The 18,149-nt window shown below is 36.9% G+C and overlaps 1 protein-coding gene across 1 annotated transcript in view; it reads right to left on the bottom strand.

Annotated features, from left to right (window-relative positions):
- LOC107677161 (5'-AMP-activated protein kinase subunit gamma-2-like) overlaps positions 1–6,072 on the bottom strand; it is a 58,301-nt gene extending 52,229 nt beyond the window's left edge. Inside the window, exons 1-2 of the mRNA XM_016471946.1 lie at positions 6,034–6,072; positions 5,420–5,480 (exon numbers count right to left, since the gene is read on the bottom strand). Of these exons, the coding sequence (XP_016327432.1) occupies positions 5,420–5,480; positions 6,034–6,072 (100 nt within the window). The remainder of the gene's footprint in view (positions 1–5,419; positions 5,481–6,033) is intronic.
- Between the last annotated feature and the right edge of the window lie 12,077 nt (positions 6,073–18,149).

Below are 18,149 nucleotides of genomic sequence, written 5' to 3'. Positions count from 1 at the left end.
AGAGTTTAATAAAGAAACAGCTAGACTAAGCGGCGGCAGCGCAAACCGAACTGGTTCGGAGCAGAAAAAAACAAACGGACTAAGTGCTCATGATTTGGGGTCCATCGGTCCTTGAAGGGACAGTCAGTGTTTGCAGGCGTGCTCCGGTTGTGTACCCCTGTATCCAATGTGAAGTCAGTCATGAGAGACCCTCCCCCTCCGGCTTTTTGCAAATGGACTGTTCCAGTTTGCTGCAGTCGCGAGCCGCCAACTGTCTGACAGGGAGTGTTTTAAATCAAATATTCCGCTTACTCATTTCTTGTTATGAGCAACAGACAATGTGTGAATATAAAAGCGAGCGGAGTCAGCCTGTCCAAACTGGCTGGTGGTGGGTGGGGATTTTGATTCATCCCGGTGAATCGAATCTTTGAGTCTGTTCACAAAAACTGTTCACTGATTCAGTGACTCTTTCTGCAGGTTAAAGGTGCGTTCACATTAGCGAAATTACAGCAACATTTCGCGTGCAAAAAGGTCCATTGTCTATTGTCAATAGAACTTTTTCACATTTCCGGGTTTCTAAGCAGCGGAAGTCGTCATAGTTGGGTAAATTTAGAGAGCAGTGAATGAGTAAACCTACCAAATATATTTTTTGCATTCCTATTTGCTCAAATAGCAAAAGAACGATATCAAATTTACCGTCCCTCCCATAGATGCTGCATTAGAAACACCCTCAGCGTTAGCTAGTTTTTTTTTTTTTTTTAATTTGATGTTATAAATGTACATAAATGTTTTTAAAAAATCTAAATATAAAAAAACTTTCGAGGATTTAAGATACTGATGACCGTTGAAACACGTCATCACAGTCTTGTGAAAAGGGTCCATAGCGTAGGAATTTATAAAGCACAATTCACAAGTCACTTTCCAGCATCTTTGTCAGCACAGCAAATTCACGTGACCAACTTGAACACGAGATTTTATTTACCCCTCACACAAAACCCCACATCATGTGGATTCCTATTGGAATGACTGGATTTCATCATCGAAATTTTGGCAAGCAATAAATGTGACTAGTCACATGCTAATTCACGTGACACCACTTGAACCAGTTGTGAAATCTGCATGGGGAAATCCTTTGCCTGCATGCAACATTCCTGATCGCATACTGAAATTACCAGATTTCGCCAGCGAAAATTTGCTGCACAGCAGTAAGTGTGATTGCACCTTTAATGTCATTACACCAGTAGGTGAAGACAAGTTAGCGGTTCTTGTGTTGTGTAATAAAAAATCATTGCCTCATTAATTATTGGCTTTATTTTATAACGTATTTATAATCGTTCTAATTCCATGAGAATATGTCCACATCAAAACTATAACAATAACTACACAGAGAGGTGTTATAGTTGGAATCATTTTCAGAGTGATTATTGTAGTTGGAATCACTTTCAGAGCAATTATTTTCTGATAAACAATTAAGGGTGCGTTCACACTTGGCATGTTTGGTTCGATCAAAACGAACCCTGGTGCGATTGCTCTGTTAGTGCGGTTCATTTGAGCATGTGTGAACGTTGCCATCCAAACCCTGGTGCGCACCAAACAAGGTATCGGACCGCTTCCAAACGAACTCTGGTGCGGTTCGAATGATATATGAATGCAACACGGACCAAATACTTCTAAATGAACCAAAAACAGGAAGTAATGACAAGATGCGACACTATGCGACATGATTTGACGACGCGGTGTAACCAAAACAAAATGAGCAGAGGGCAAACGTGGAGCAACGATGAGGTAAAGTGCCTTTTATGAGCTCCTTGTGAGTTTGCAGGTGGTGAAAATAAAATTATATGTACACGCAAGAATGAGCGTGCTTAGTCCAGCAGACGGCATTAGGTGTGTTCGACTTAAAGCGCACTGAGCAGACCGATCAGTTAATGAGTGCTTTGATATCATACACCCGCAGCGCCGCTTTAAGTCTTACGTACCTTTTGTTTGGGGTGTTCGGTGAGTTCCGTCACGATATATACGTCATTCAAGCCGACCAATCAGGTTGTGAACGTATCACTATGCCTTTAGGTTCGGTGTCTTTAGGTTCGCTGTCAAAAATGCCAATCTGAACGCTAAGCGGACCAGGACCAAATGTATAATTTTCCTTTTTGGTCCGGACCAAATGAACCAAACGAACCGAACTACAAGTGTGAACACACCCTAAAACACTGGCAGCCAATCAAAATCGACCTGAATCTGAGTATTTAAAGCTACAGACGACATAACAGCTGTGGTCTCAAACATAGTTGCATTCTCTAGGGCAACACACCATGCCGAAAAGTTCTACAGTTTGTAGTTTGTTGCAGAACATGATTCAGTTTACACACAAGTTCTAAAAACATTGATTTGTTCAGGGCCTATTCGCTATTCGTTCAATACGTCCAACCAATGAAATGCCTCGTCACAACTGGTTCTAAAAAGCTATTTGTTCATGATATAATCAGTCAGTCGCACACTTGTAATCAGTGAACAGCTAATATGAGTCAGTGCACAGAAGAATGATTCACTGAAATAAAAGATTCGTTCAACAACAGTGATTCACTCATAAATGAAATGCTAGTTGTTTAAACCTGCAGGGAATTTGTAAGTACTTCACATTACACAACAGACAACAAAAGATTCAAGGGCTCAACATCATTTAACGTCAAAATACATATGTAGAGTTTCTCTCCTTTTCCTCACTACCAAATTTTTTAAAATCATATTAGGGAATCCCCCTTCTAAGGACACCTTCAGTCTTATTCATATGAATTATTTACATAGACAAAATGTGTGATGTGTTTGTACATGAAAGATTAACCTTAAAATGTTACCAAGTTGTTCAGATTCTTATTATGTCTTATCAGTGACATTAGATGGCAGTTTTTTTCTCTCCTTGATTGTGCTTAGTGGTTTTCCAAGATCAAGTTCTTACTCTTTCATGTCTAAAATACATTTGCACATCAGTGCGTCCAAATTTAAATGAGCTTTATCTGCAATGTACAGAAAGACTGTGCAAATAAAGCTATTAGTGCGGTGCTGCTGTTTGTGTCGTGCCCATCCGTGACACTCTTTCTTGACCTCCTGTGTTTTTTTCCATCTCTCTCCCCTTAATGGCCCTCCTTAGACCTAGATAGGATGGAATCAATTTAACATACATATATAGCTGTAAAAAATTGCGAAAACCTATAGAAGTCGTCCGGCTCCAAAGATATTTCACACAACTGTTTTTGGCCTTTCCCAGAGAAACATTTGGCATGGAGGGTAATTAAAATGAACTGTGCCCAAATTCCTGCCTGATGAATCAGTGGGTGTGGCTGTCTGAACAAACTTGAGCCCTTGTGAGAAAAACCCCATGAATATACAACAGAAGTAAACAAACACATAAGGGGCGGCCACGAGAAAAATGTTAGTTCACAAATCTGGGGAATTACAAGTAATGGGAAAGTGGGAAAAAAAGTAGCAACTCAAAGTGTCAGACCTTGACAGAGAGTGAGAGGCATTAAGTTTATTTAAAAGACAGCAGTGAACAGTGAAGGTGTCTGAGCAGCAGTGATTCTGTCCATCCGCATTGACCCATATGAGACCCACACTCAGCACGTCAGTGGATCAATGGTACATAAAATGAGAATCGCTGAGAGTGGATTTTCAGGGGTTGTTAAAGATAAAGAGACATTATTGCACTGCATTGAGTAGCAGAATTTTAGGGACAAATTCACAAAACTTGAGCTATTTTGTATTTTTATCTATGCTGCTGAAACACTATGGCACAGTGAGTATTTAAATTTGGCTGATTATAGGACCTTATTGATCAATTATTATATTTGCATTAAAACTTTATGAACAGATACTGTACGTGCCGTAGGTGAATGAGACTCAAAGTGTGATAGAAGGAAATGCACATGAAGTTGATAACACATCTGCTGAGTGCAGCCTTGGACCTCTGCTTAGATTACCAGGTGGGAGGCAAGGACAACAGCATTGCAGATGGTGACTGCTGTATTGATTTTGGCATGTGAATGTGATGAACGGTCAGTGGGTTGAGTCGTAAGAATCAGATTAGATCCACTGACAGGAACTGGCGAGTTGTGACAGTATTGTGTGCCTGAAGGTGTCTTGTAGATTTAGAAATGTTGAATATATATTCAATAATTAAATATATATATTTCAATATAAATAAGTATATATAATGTTAATATTTTTGGTCAAAGTTTTTGACAGTTTTTTTAAAATAATAAATATGTGTAAAGACATTAACGACTCCTAATCATGTGACTCTTCAGAGAAATAAATTATATGTGTGTGTAAATATAATTTAAAACTTTTTAATAAGTAATAATTTAGAGTCTGCTTGGTCAGTTGTGTTGGAGTGGTGGGTGATGAGGAGATACCAGAGGCTAGACAAACAGACAAAAGATAAGACACATCAGATACTGTCTATCTATCTATCTATCTATCTGGAATTCAGTTTGATGTTGTTACTATCACAGAAACGATACACTGCGCCTTTAAGACTTTATGACTGTGTACTGTGCAACAGTGTCTCACTGTATCCCATTCTCTGCCCACGAAGGATGATTTAGATCCACCTGTCACTTAAAGGTTATGGCTGTACCTGTCGTAATTTCTGATCCGTGCCTGCAGAAATAGAAGGAGCCATAAAGCCTGAACCACAGGCAGTGTGGAGAGCAGAGTTTTATCACCTCATTTTACACTTCATCTGCTGTTGCAGGCTGCAGATTTCATGCTGTGATTCCTCCAGGCTCTGCCCTCCATACTACAGTCAGATCACAGAAAAAGACCGGCATAAACAACACCACTCTGGATGTGTTTATTCGGTTACTGAGACTACACGATTCTTCCAATACATGGCAAAGGCCCAAACGTGATACATTTGTCAAATTTCCCCTAAGTGTTCATCACGCCAATCGCCTGAGTAATTGGCCTGTCCGTTTTGGATTCGTGCTGCACATTAGTTGGCCGTTAAATGATAAAATCAATCTCATTGTGGGCACTCTAATTGCATTTTTGTGATTGCTTCAGCTCCCTGTTGTTTGAACGTGACCCACTTCTGTGTGCCGTCCTCTCCCCTGGCTAGATTCGGTTGCAAAGCCTTAAGGAAGCAGCTTGCTCTCACAGAGTGGTGTGTGGAGGAAACTTATTGAGTTTCTTTAAGTGCCCAAAACATATTTTCAAGGATCATGAGCTTTACATGATCCGTATTGGAATTTTTTTGTTTAAATTCTTGTACAGAAACACTATTCTTAGGATGTAAGAATTTCTGTCAGAAAGCACTATGCTTTGTCTTTAATGTTTTTGTTTGTATTTAGTAATTAAAACAGCTATTGGATCATCGCTTGCAAATGAATGATGCCAAAAATGACTCTGATGTATCAATGTCCCGCAGCAGATCACTCACCGCACGTGATGTAGATATAGGTGCCGAGCAGGGACAAGGCGGTGGTTTTGCGGCAGGCAGGCTGTGGTGTGCAAAGCCTTAAGGAAGCAGCTTGCTCTCACAGAGTGGTGTGTGGAGGAAACTTATTGAGTTTCTGCTTTGATGAGTCGATAAGAGGAGAGTGAAATGTAGCACTGCCTGCAGAGTCCAAGAGACCATCAGCAAGCCAATGAGGTGAGAATATATTTCCAAGAGAACAGCCAAGATTACATCCATCTCTCTCTCTCTCTATCTGTCCGTCCGTCCGTCCATTCATTCACCTGTCTGTCTGTCCATCCGTCCTTTATCTATCCATCCACCTGTCCTTCTGTCCGTCCGTCCATCTATCATCTATCTATCTATCATCTGTCCATCCATCCAGCCATCCATCCATCTATCTATCTGTCATCTATCTATCTATCCATCCATCCATCTATGTTGTGGGTGCAAAGATGGCAGGCAAAGTTGATTGATGAGCATATTTGACAAAAAATCATAAGCATTTATCAAGCGTGAAAGAGCGATCAAGGAATCCATTACAGGTATGCAATGAGAAATGATTAACAAGCCATCCTGACTAGCTCAGCTCACTGCACCAAGCCATTATCTTCCCTAAGCCGAGACTGCATGGCCATGGCTGCTGAATGAGTAAAGAGCTTATTTTATAGCAGTCAGCCATCGGCCCAGTAAACACTGCACATAATAGAAAATAGACAGCAGGGTAGAGGAACATAGAGGGAGCTGAAGAAGCGGGTCTCTGTGATGATGTCATCAGGATGGCAATAGCCCCTCACCCCACCCGAATGCATCCACAGGGAGTTTACATTCTCATCTTTCACACAAATTCCCAGGGGTCATCTACCATCAGGACCACGGAGTCACATGATCACTGCAGCAGTGCTGGATGTGAATGATAGGTGCTGCACATCCAGACAGACGTAATTCAGTATGAGCTGAACAGAACACACCCACAGGCCATACTTGCAGTGCTTATCAAATTAAACTGTCCTCGTGACATATTTATGAAGCCATATTACTATCAAATCATTTTAATATAATTACAGAACATAATCAAATCAAAACCAGGCTGGAGACAGGCCTAGTCCAAAGGCTCCATGCATCTTTGATATTGTGTTATGTAAGACATCCAAAGCCTTCTTGTGTTCAATTCAAACACATTTAAGCAGTTAAATACCAAGGTGATGTTCCTCAAACGTGATTGCTCATTCTAGACGCGGTGTCTCCGTTGTATCATTATGCTGAGGTGCACTTTTCATGAATTGCCAGGATTGTAAATCACATTTAAAGCCCCTGAGGCCGATTTAATGGCTAAATTGAGGAAGAAATTCATTTTGAGAAATACCCACAGGCCATACTTGCAGTGCTTATCAAATTAAACTGTCCTCGTGACATATTTATGAAGCCATATTACTATCAAATCATTTTAATATAATTACAGAACATAATCAAATCAAAACCAGGCTGGAGACAGGCCTAGTCCAAAGGCTCCATGCATCTTTGATATTGTGTTATGTAAGACATCCAAAGCCTTCTTGTGTTCAATTCAAACACATTTAAGCAGTTAAATACCAAGGTGATGTTCCTCAAACGTGATTGCTCATTCTAGACGCGGTGTCTCCGTTGTATCATTATGCTGAGGTGCACTTTTCATAAATTGCCAGGATTGTAAATCACATTTAAAGCCCGAGGCCGATTTAATGGCTAAATTGAGGAAGAAATTCATTTTGAGAAATGTCTGCTGGCTTTTAGCTTAGCTAGTGGAATCCCAACCATTTATCGTCCTACAAAACACATTTATGTTTTATTTTATAAATACACATTTTTAATAAACTCTATTTTTAATAGTTTACACATTAAAGTCTGAATAAAATGAACAGTTCCATACAGTTCATGTTTGGAAAAACCATAAAAAAAAAAAATGAAACATAACATTTCTCCCACATAAAATGTATGCATTTCTTTGTAGTAATGTACATTGATAATTAATTATACCAAGAATCTGCATTAGACATTGTTCATTTTGATGTTGTTTTGACTCTAAGATGTGAACTTCACTCTGTAAATAGCTTCCTCTGCTGTCATCATGAAGTCTTTTGATGTTTTCCTTGCAGAGGTTAACAAACTTCATCCTCAGTAACCGATGACCTTTGACTCAGTGTCAAATAAGTTAACCCAATGCTGCTATTCAATGAGCTTTACTATTCAATGAGCCATGACAGGCAAACCAGTAATCCAAACATAAACCCTCAACAGCACTTGACATGATTCATTTTTCCGTGTAATGCAGCTATGTTCATATTTTGTCACCCACAGGCCATACTTGCAGTGCTTATCAAATTAAACTGTCCTCGTGACATATTTATGAAGCCATATTACTATCAAATCATTTTAATATAATTACAGAACATAATCAAATCAAAACCAGGCTGGAGACAGGCCTAGTCCAAAGGCTCCATGCATCTTTGATATTGTGTTATGTAAGACATCCAAAGCCTTCTTGTGTTCAATTCAAACACATTTAAGCAGTTAAATACCAAGGTGATGTTCCTCAAACGTGATTGCTCATTCTAGACGCGGTGTCTCCGTTGTATCATTATGCTGAGGTGCACTTTTCATAAATTGCCAGGATTGTAAATCACATTTAAAGCCCGAGGCCGATTTAATGGCTAAATTGAGGAAGAAATTCATTTTGAGAAATGTCTGCTGGCTTTTAGCTTAGCTAGTGGAATCCCAACCATTTATCGTCCTACAAAACACATTTATGTTTTATTTTATAAATACACATTTTTAATAAACTCTATTTTTAATAGTTTACACATTAAAGTCTGAATAAAATGAACAGTTCCATACAGTTCATGTTTGGAAAAACCATAAAAAAAAAAAATGAAACATAACATTTCTCCCACATAAAATGTATGCATTTCTTTGTAGTAATGTACATTGATAATTAATTATACCAAGAATCTGCATTAGACATTGTTCATTTTGATGTTGTTTTGACTCTAAGATGTGAACTTCACTCTGTAAATACAGCTTCCTCTGCTGTCATCATGAAGTCTTTTGATGTTTTCCTTGCAGACAGAGGTTAACAAACTTCATCCTCAGTAACCGATGACCTTTGACCCAGTGTCAAATAAGTTAACCCAATGCTGCTATTCAATGAGCCATGACAGGCAAACCAATAATCCAAACATAAACCCTCAACAGCACTTGACATGATTCATTTTTCCGTGTAATGCAGCTATATGTTCATATTTTGTTATATACTAAGCTTTAGAAAAGTAACAACACAACTAACTTCACAAAAGGCCTCAGCACAGTCAAATCAACCAACACTGACCTCTTCATTTGCCTTTCCATCTGTCTGCCTCTCTTTTGCTCTGAGTGATGAGCAGTATTTTACATATGCCAGCTGATTAAACACACATGCATTATGTGCCATTTGAAACTGATGTGCTTTTAATGCCATAAAACTAGATAAAAGCTTTCATAAGTACCTCATGCTATGCATTTGCTGAGTTCACATGTGGATAGGGCTGTCTATATGAGACGATATCATCAGACATGCTTAAAATGTTAAGTTCACTGAACTAAATTGGGCTCTTTGAATTTCAGTAACATTAAACTGACTTAAAAAATCAAGTTGAATCTAGTATAACTTATAAAAAAAAGTTGAAATTGCTTAAATTATTTGTATGAGTTAAAGTAACTTAAAAACATAAGTTGTCATGGCTTTTTCATCATATCATTTTTTACAGTGCATGAGAACAAGCACATTCTCTAAAGGTAAAAATAGCTTAAAATCCTGCGAAGAAAAGATAGCAAAGCTTTCTTAACGACATAATACAGACAGAGACGTGGATCTTATCAAAATTCCAAGGGCATTTCTGGATCTATAAAGACGCAGTAAACTGAGCAGCGTCCCCTAAAGCTATTTATGCAGAATTGCATATTATTAAAAACTGGGACAGCTTTATGGTTAGACATGAATATAAATATAGCCTGTTTTCTAATTGTATTAGCAGGCCATTAAGCTTTTTTTTCTAGACATCTGGCTTGAGAACACAAAGATGGCTACGTTCAGAATAGCACATTTGTGCAGTACGCCGTTTTAGTGGATGGCGATTTTTCAGAATATTGCTTGGAAAATTGCACCCCATTCAAAGCATATTTTGATTTTCTTTTTCCATTTGTGCCAGAATCAATATCACCTGTGATTTTTGGATTAGAATGCATTTTTAAATAAAAAATAAACCCAATAAATAAATAAAATACGATAATGTAGAATGCATTTCACACAAAAATGTAATAATAACAATAACAATAATACATTTTTTTTTACTTTTTTTTTTTACAATTTTTTAATCTGAAAATATTTTAAATATACCATTTTACATAATGAATTGAGATTTTATTAATTAATGAATTAAATGCACATATACTTCTATTATAACTGTATACTACACAGTATGCTACAGGAGTGTATAATTCTCAACATAGGCAATATGTCTTGTGAATTAAAGTGCATACTCATAGTTTAAATATGGCCAATGAGAACACAAGCTGCAATAACTGTGGCTTTGGATTGTGTCTCTGCCTGGTGACATGCATCCATGTGTCACAAAGTCCAGGCTGTTCTCCCAGCAGGCACCATCTCCATGTCATAGTGATGCCTGTCAAAATCCATTCAACCGAATTGCATTTTCTAATGCAGTGTGTGTGACATTCACAACACATTAGAGTTAACGCTTGCTGCTCTCGTTTTCAGCACACGATCGCTTTTACAGAAGCAAGACTCAGATCTGATCCGAGTTTGGCTTTATTTTTAGAGCCAAGACTTTATATTTGGATTCTAGTTCAACAGAAGCTGCACTTTAAAGGGTTCAGAGGCGATTTACTCTACTACACTGAACAAAATTATAAACGCAACACTCTAATTGTATTAGCAGGCCATTAAGCTTTTTTTTCTAGACATCTGGCTTGAGAACACAAAGATGGCTACGTTCAGAATAGCACATTTGTGCAGTACGCCGTTTTAGTGGATGGCGATTTTTCAGAATATTGCTTGGAAAATTGCACCCCATTCAAAGCATATTTTGATTTTCTTTTTCCATTTGTGCCAGAATCAATATCACCTGTGATTTTTGGATTAGAATGCATTTTTAAATAAAAAATAAACCCAATAAATAAATAAAATACGATAATGTAGAATGCATTTCACACAAAAATGTAATAATAACAATAACAATAATACATTTTTTTTTATTTTTTTTTTTTATTTTTTTTTTATCTGAAAATATTTTAAATATACCATTTTACATAATGAATTGAGATTTTATTAATTAATGAATTAAATGCACATATACTTCTATTATAACTGTATACTACACAGTATGCTACAGGAGTGTATAATTCTCAACATAGGCAATATGTCTTGTGAATTAAAGTGCATACTCATAGTTTAAATATGGCCAATGAGAACACAAGCTGCAATAACTGTGGCTTTGGATTGTGTCTCTGCCTGGTGACATGCATCCATGTGTCACAAAGTCCAGGCTGTTCTCCCAGCAGGCACCATCTCCATGTCATAGTGATGCCTGTCAAAATCCATTCAACCGAATTGCATTTTCTAATGCAGTGTGTGTGACATTCACAACACATTAGAGTTAACGCTTGCTGCTCTCGTTTTCAGCACACGATCGCTTTTACAGAAGCAAGACTCAGATCTGATCCGAGTTTGGCTTTATTTTTAGAGCCAAGACTTTATATTTGGATTCTAGTTCAACAGAAGCTGCACTTTAAAGGGTTCAGAGGCGATTTACTCTACTACACTGAACAAAATTATAAACGCAACACTTGTTTTTGCCCCCAATTTTCATGAGCTGAACTCAAAGATCTAAGACTTTTTCTATGTACACAAAAGGCCTATTTCTCTCAAATATTGTTCACAAATCTGTCTAAATCTGTGTTAGTGAGCACTTCTCCTGTGCCGAGATTATCCATCCGCCTCACAGGTGTGGCATATCAAGATGCTGATTAGACAGCATGATTATTGCACAGGTGTGCCTTAGGCTGGCCACAATAAAAGGCCACTCTAAAATGTGCAGTTTTATATCTTTTATTTGAGAGAAATAGGCCTTTTGTGTACATAGAAAAAGTCTTAGATCTTTGAGTTCAGCTCATGAAAAATGGGGGCAAAAACTAAAGTGTTGGGTTTATAATTTTGTTCAGTGTAGTTCCTTCATCACACGGACTCTTAGTTCAGAGAAACAGTCTTTTGGCACCATTATAACCATAGCATTCCTAATACAAGTTAAATGAAAAATAATTAAAAAAAACTAGATATTTGTATTTAAGTTTTATGTGTCTATTTTTGTGTGCATGTGTTTATTCATTTTTATATTTAATTGATTAATTTAGTTGTAGTTTCTATTTTAGGGTGGTTTTTTTTTAATTTTATTATGGACATCTGAGGGGAAAATACTAACAGGTCTCAGATCAGTGAGGGGCATCCTTCAATTGGCATTTGCACTATGTCCTGACATTTTCAGCCACTAACTGGTAATTTGTGTCTTGCATCAGCCTGTCAGCTTTTCAATATCACTCCAACTTCCAGACCTGTTCACAGAGGGCAAGTATGATCCACTCTCTTTCCCTTCTCCACTTGCTCTCTCTCTTTCATCTCTGTCAAACGTTTTCCATCCGCTGACTGTTAGATACAGAGTGGAACGTGATCTGTTGGTTAATGTAGGTAAGTGGCTTGTTGTAGCAGATATGCTCAGATACAGCAGCAACTGTATACACTACCACTCAAAATGTTTGGTCACCAAGCTGCATTTACATGATAAAAAATATAATAAAAACCGTAATAAGTGTGAAATATTATTATAATTGAAAATAATTGTTTTCCATTTTAATATATTTTAAAATATAATTTATTCCTGGGATGCAAATCTGAATTTTCAGCATCATTACTCACATGATCCTTCAGACATGTGTCAACCGATTTATACAATGGTAGATATATTTGTATAATATTATTCATAATATGATATAAGAATTTATAACCACTTTCTTTCTAATGGGGGTTAATGACACAATTTTATGAAATCTCTATTAATAGGTATAATTAAATGTGGGTGCACAATTATTCATTTTGACATCTCTTATTTATTGTTTCACTAAAGCACAGATGGTTTAAAAGATAATGCATGCTCACATAACATACAGAAAGCTATAAAACACAAAAAATAAAGTGATGGAAAGACTAGAAGCCGTATACTTCAACCTCACAATATCTCATGTGTGAATTTATATCCCACATATGACTCTGATTATTATTTTCAACTTTAGCTCACAATTAACTTCTTTTCTCTAAGGCAGAAATTGGCTTCCATGGGAGACAAAATATGAACATAACACAATTACAACATGACAGATGTTCACTGCAGCAGACACCATTTCGACAGGCTGTTTGAGGTTGACACGAAAAAGAATCAAATGTCATTTATAGTGTATGTTCTGTACGTGAAACCCAATTTGCAGCGGCAAACCCCTGTTAGCCCTTGTTATTTCCTCCCAGCAGTATTCCAATGTCATTTTTATATTTTAATGAGTCCCACTGAAACTCACTCTCAGTAGACTATAAATAACAACTCCCATTATTAACATCACAGGATTAGCCCTTCACAATCATTATACCCGAAGAAAACAAAACATCCCATTTAGAAAAAGTCATACAAATCTTAACAGCTTTTTGTTGATCCACATTGCAGACCAGCTGAATTTTTAGAACTTGGCACACTCTGACCAAAATCACCTATTTGGAAGCATTACATAATACATATCTTGAGACAACGAAGTCTAGTTTTCAGGGTTCTGGGAATCATCTTGCAGGATGTTTAATTGGCAGGATGCGCTGAGAAATTACTTTTAGAGGTCGTCAAATTTACAGGTAAAGGGTTCTACTGCTCACGCTCTTATTGTGCAAATCCATCAACACACAAGAAAAAATGAGACTCTTCAAGGTCTGAGATCTGAATGCATCCGTCTACTTATGCTTGAGTGTAAAATGTAAGACTGTAAGACTGAAAGTTCATGAAATTCAGTGGCCTTATGCTCTTAAAAATGTCTGAATGCCATTACATTAGATAACAAAATAAAACCATTTTACTCTATGCAAACAAATACACATTTCTCATTCATGTTTCTAGATGATTTTAGGGGTAATATCAGGGTTATTATAGTAACCTAAATTTAAACCTAAAAATGTTAATAAAATAAAATAATAACTTTAACTTAAAAAAAAATATATATATATAAAAAAACCTTAAACTTGTTTTATTTCAGCTACATATATCATTTTGATTTAGTTTAACCTGATTCACTACAATAACTAAAACTGATATAAAATTAATACAATCTACAATAAAAATGACAAAAACACAGCAAAATACTAAATTTGTAACTAATATTAAAACGAAAATATAAAATTAAAAACTAATTAAAAATATTAATAATATGTATAATATATATCTCAATAATACAAAATATCATATATATATAACCTAGTCAGATCTCTTAAAGTTTGACAACCAGAAAGTGCCCCAATACTTTTTCATCTTCACTTCAGACATAATTTGTTTTACAATAAACATATTGTTTTAATTTAAGACCTAATAAACTTTGGCTACACTTTATTTTAAGGTGTCCTTTTTACAGTAAAATTATATATTTAAGTACTCAGTAATATATTAACTACATGTACTTACTATATGGTTAGGGTTAGGATTAGGGTTTGACTTAGGGTTACTTGCATTTAATTACGCATAATTTATTGTTATTATAATAGGAAGTACATGTAACATGTAACAAGGACACCTTAAAATAAAGTGTTACCTAAACTTCTTATTTTGAACTGTTTTACTTAAGAAAATGCTTGTTTCATATTTTGATATCTAATGCGATGATATTCTTACAAGTGTCCAAATATTTTAACAATACCTGCAAATGTCACTCATGGAAAAAAAATGAATACATTATATATAACAAAGTCATGTAAATAAATTGCATGTTGCTACATAAAAAAACAATGCTGCAGAATAAGCCTTAACTGCCATCTTACTGGTTCCCAGGAGGCCGTGGGGCTCTGACTGCCGTCTCCCTGTCCGCCCCTCTTGGTCCTTGCGTTTTTTGGTCCCTCTCAGGCTGCTAAAGCGTTTCATGGGTGGTGAGGGAGTTCGGAGAGGCTGTGGACAGTGCAATAGGTCATTCCGTACCCATAGACAGTGCTGGAAGAAGTTTTAGTTGGATCTCTTCAGTTACTTCCAGGCCTTGGATCCATATCACCCAATCATTGAGCAAGTGACAGGTGCTCTTCAAGGATTATTCCATGCTCTTTAACCAAAGTTGCTTCCTTCAGGATTCTTCAGCTTCTTTTTCTAGCTCCTTTCTCTCACAGACTCTTGTTTCTGTTTCACAGCTCTGAATCAGTGGCCGGCCGGCTGGCAAGCCTGCAGCAGATTGTCAAGTGCAGTTGTGTGTACGCCAGTGTGTGTGTGTCTGTGTGTGTGTGTGTGTGTGAATTAATGCCTTCAAAACAGCATGTGTAACAGGGAGACTGTAAAAGGAAACCAACCCATGCTTACTTTGGAATTGCTGGTGATTGGCCAAACAGCAGTAAACTCCGCCCACTCATTAATATTTCAAGTCCTTTCACATATATTAAGTGTATCTGCATGAGTGAACTGTTTTTTTGGGGTTTAATATTAGACAAAGCAAAAGAGAAAAAAATATATATAGTTAGAAAGAAATTTCACCATCTAGTGTGCAACTGAACTTTGTTAATATGAAAGAAACTTCTAATTTCATGTGATCTCTGACCTCCTCTGGTTTGGAGTCAGTTGATTTAAAAAAAAAAAAAAATCTCATTAAGGAGAACACAAAAAATAATCAGGGAACCATAAAATAGGATTTAACCTTTCCGAAAACCTTGCCAAACTGAAATGAATGCAGCGCCATGGGAGAACATTCCTGTTTAATGCAAGGTGAAATCTTATTTCTATTTGCTTATTAGTGGTGCTAGCAAAGGCAAGTATCACTATTATTATTATTATTATTATTATTATAAAGAAATTAACTTTCATTCAGTTTACACAGAAATATTAGGCAGCACAGCTGTTTTCAACATTTATGATAATAAGAAATCATGCTCCAAATCAGCATATTAGAATGATTTCTGAATCATGTGACAATGAAGCCTGGAGTAATGATGCTGAAAATTCAGCTTTGCATCACAGGAATAAAGTACATTGTTTTTTTTTATTTTATTAATAGCTCACTGTTGCTGGCACTTACATTTGTAAGTAATGAAACTTCATTAAGCTTTGAACATGTTCCTGCATTATTTATTGGCATCGTAAGCTTGTCTGCTCTACTCTGGCTGCAATATAAACTGACATTACTTAAAATCGATGCACAAAATATCAGATCAAATCTGTATCTTGCCCTGTAACACAGCAAATCTGGAAGTCTCAAAAAGAATACCCTGGTGAAATCCAATATCTGGGTCATGAAGGGTATTCCATTCAAGGAAGAAAAACAATCTCGGTGACAATCACTTTAGCTAATGAATGCATGTCCCTGGTGATAATAGCCATCAACATCTGATCACTCCCTGCTTCCTGTACCATCATAAACAAATCATTCTCTGTCAGTGCACTCAAGGCACCAAATTAATCACTTAATAGTGGGTAAAGTCACACTGCCAGGCTCCACGCCAAGAGATAGTTATGTAAGCAGAATTAGATGGGCTTTGAGTAATCACCTCTCATTTTCCAAACTCTCCACTGTCGTTCCTTGTCAGGGGCACTTAGGGTCCTACTAAGCACTTCTAAAGACGCTCATTTGGGCCCAAAAAGTGCCTTTGGTGAGAAGCGAACAGCTAATCCCTTCCAAATCCACTGTGCTTCCTGACATCTTCAAAGGCCCAGGGTCAACACAACACTGGAAAGGACAGGGTCGGTTTTTAGGACAAAAATGCAGTCAGGAACCACTAATGGAGCCGGAGCCAAAAACATTCTTTGTTTGAACAGTCATGTAAAAGTCATGGTTTTTAGGTGTTGTGTGCTCTAGACCCACCACGGACAGCAGCTCTGTTCTTAAACCTAGTGCGCTGTCTACCAAGACAACATTTTTAAACATGTTCTTAAAGTTAGGTGGGAACATTATGCTGCGATACAGGATACTTTGTTTTTGCCAAATCCTAGGCAGCAATCCCAGAATGCTTTGCAACACGCTCAGTGAAAAATACATCCACGTTGTTGACAGAAACATTGACTATTAATCATGGTTGTGCACCATTTAGAATGGAATTGAATTGCAATTCAAATTTGACTGCAAGGAAGCAGAATTTAAAGTAAATTGATATTCAAAGAAATTCAAATCATTGAAATTTAAAGATTATCAAGAAAAACTTTGAATTTTGGCATGACAAAGCTTTATTTGAAAGTTACAATAGTACAGTAAAACAGTAATATTGTGAAATGTTATTACAATTTAATATATTGTTATTTAATGTAATATATAGATACTTTTATATTATTATATATTGGTATTTAATATATTACATATAATATTAATATGATTAATGACATAATTATTTAACAAAATTATTATTTTCAGGATTCTTTGATGAACAAAAAGCTCAAAATAATTTATTTGAAGTAGAAATCTTTGTAACATTATAATCCTAAATGTCTTCTTTGCTATCACTTATGATTAATTTAATCACACTGACGGCAAACGTTTGAATGGTAGTGTAGACAAGTTTGAATATATTTCATCAAATATATAATAAATTAACTTTTGTGGACTTTGGGAAAATCATTTTTATTTTCCAGTATTTATCACCTGTTTTGAATTTCTTTAAATTGCATTTTAGTGAACTCCTCAGCTTCCTGTGGTGTGAAGCCAATTCAATTTCACACTCATGAACTGAAAGGGAGCCAGTTCTTAGCAACTCGGCTTAGCAACACGCTGACATTAGAATCCATTGTGAGGTGCTGCTTACAGTATGTAGAGAGTTCCAGATCAGTCACTTATGAGGTTCTGTATCAGCTGGCACAGGCTGCTTGTGTATAGGCAGGAGACAAGCAAGGCCGCTCACAAGAGCTTTTGTATCCATCAGCAAGTACTGACCTGCTTTTCTATGGTGTCAGAGCTGGAAAAGCCTTCCTATTCCATTTGCCTGATTTAATAAGCTTTCATGTGAGAGTGAGCCATGCCAAGTCACTGGATATCTAAGAGTGGGGCTGCTTTCTACTGCAGGTCACCTTGTACTTTTGGAGTCAAGCCTCTTAGAAAAAAGAAGGTGGCAGCCTATGAAATGGCAGAGAAAATCAGTGGTCATATAGACCACTTTTAGGGTCCTGTTTGAAAGTCTTACAGGACTTGAGGGTGAGTAAATAATAGGGCCTTTCGCACCGGGGGAACCTTTTCATAGTACCAGAACTAATTGTGGAACTACCCACTTTTTGGCGTTTTCGCACCGCCGGAACTGGGTGCGATTTTAGTACCGGACTGCCTTTTTCGAGAACCAAATTAGCTCCTACTCCGGAGCAGGGTCTAACCAGCACAACTGGTACTAATCGTGACGTAAGTAGACATTGATTGGCCAAACACATATGAAAAC

Source organism: Sinocyclocheilus anshuiensis, unplaced genomic scaffold, assembly GCF_001515605.1.
Source record: "Sinocyclocheilus anshuiensis isolate Anshui unplaced genomic scaffold, SAMN03320099.WGS_v1.1 scaffold392, whole genome shotgun sequence".
Lineage (NCBI taxonomy): Eukaryota > Metazoa > Chordata > Actinopteri > Cypriniformes > Cyprinidae > Sinocyclocheilus > Sinocyclocheilus anshuiensis.
The sequence above is the reverse complement of the archived record's forward strand: the minus strand, read 5'-3'. Positions and strand labels throughout refer to the sequence as shown.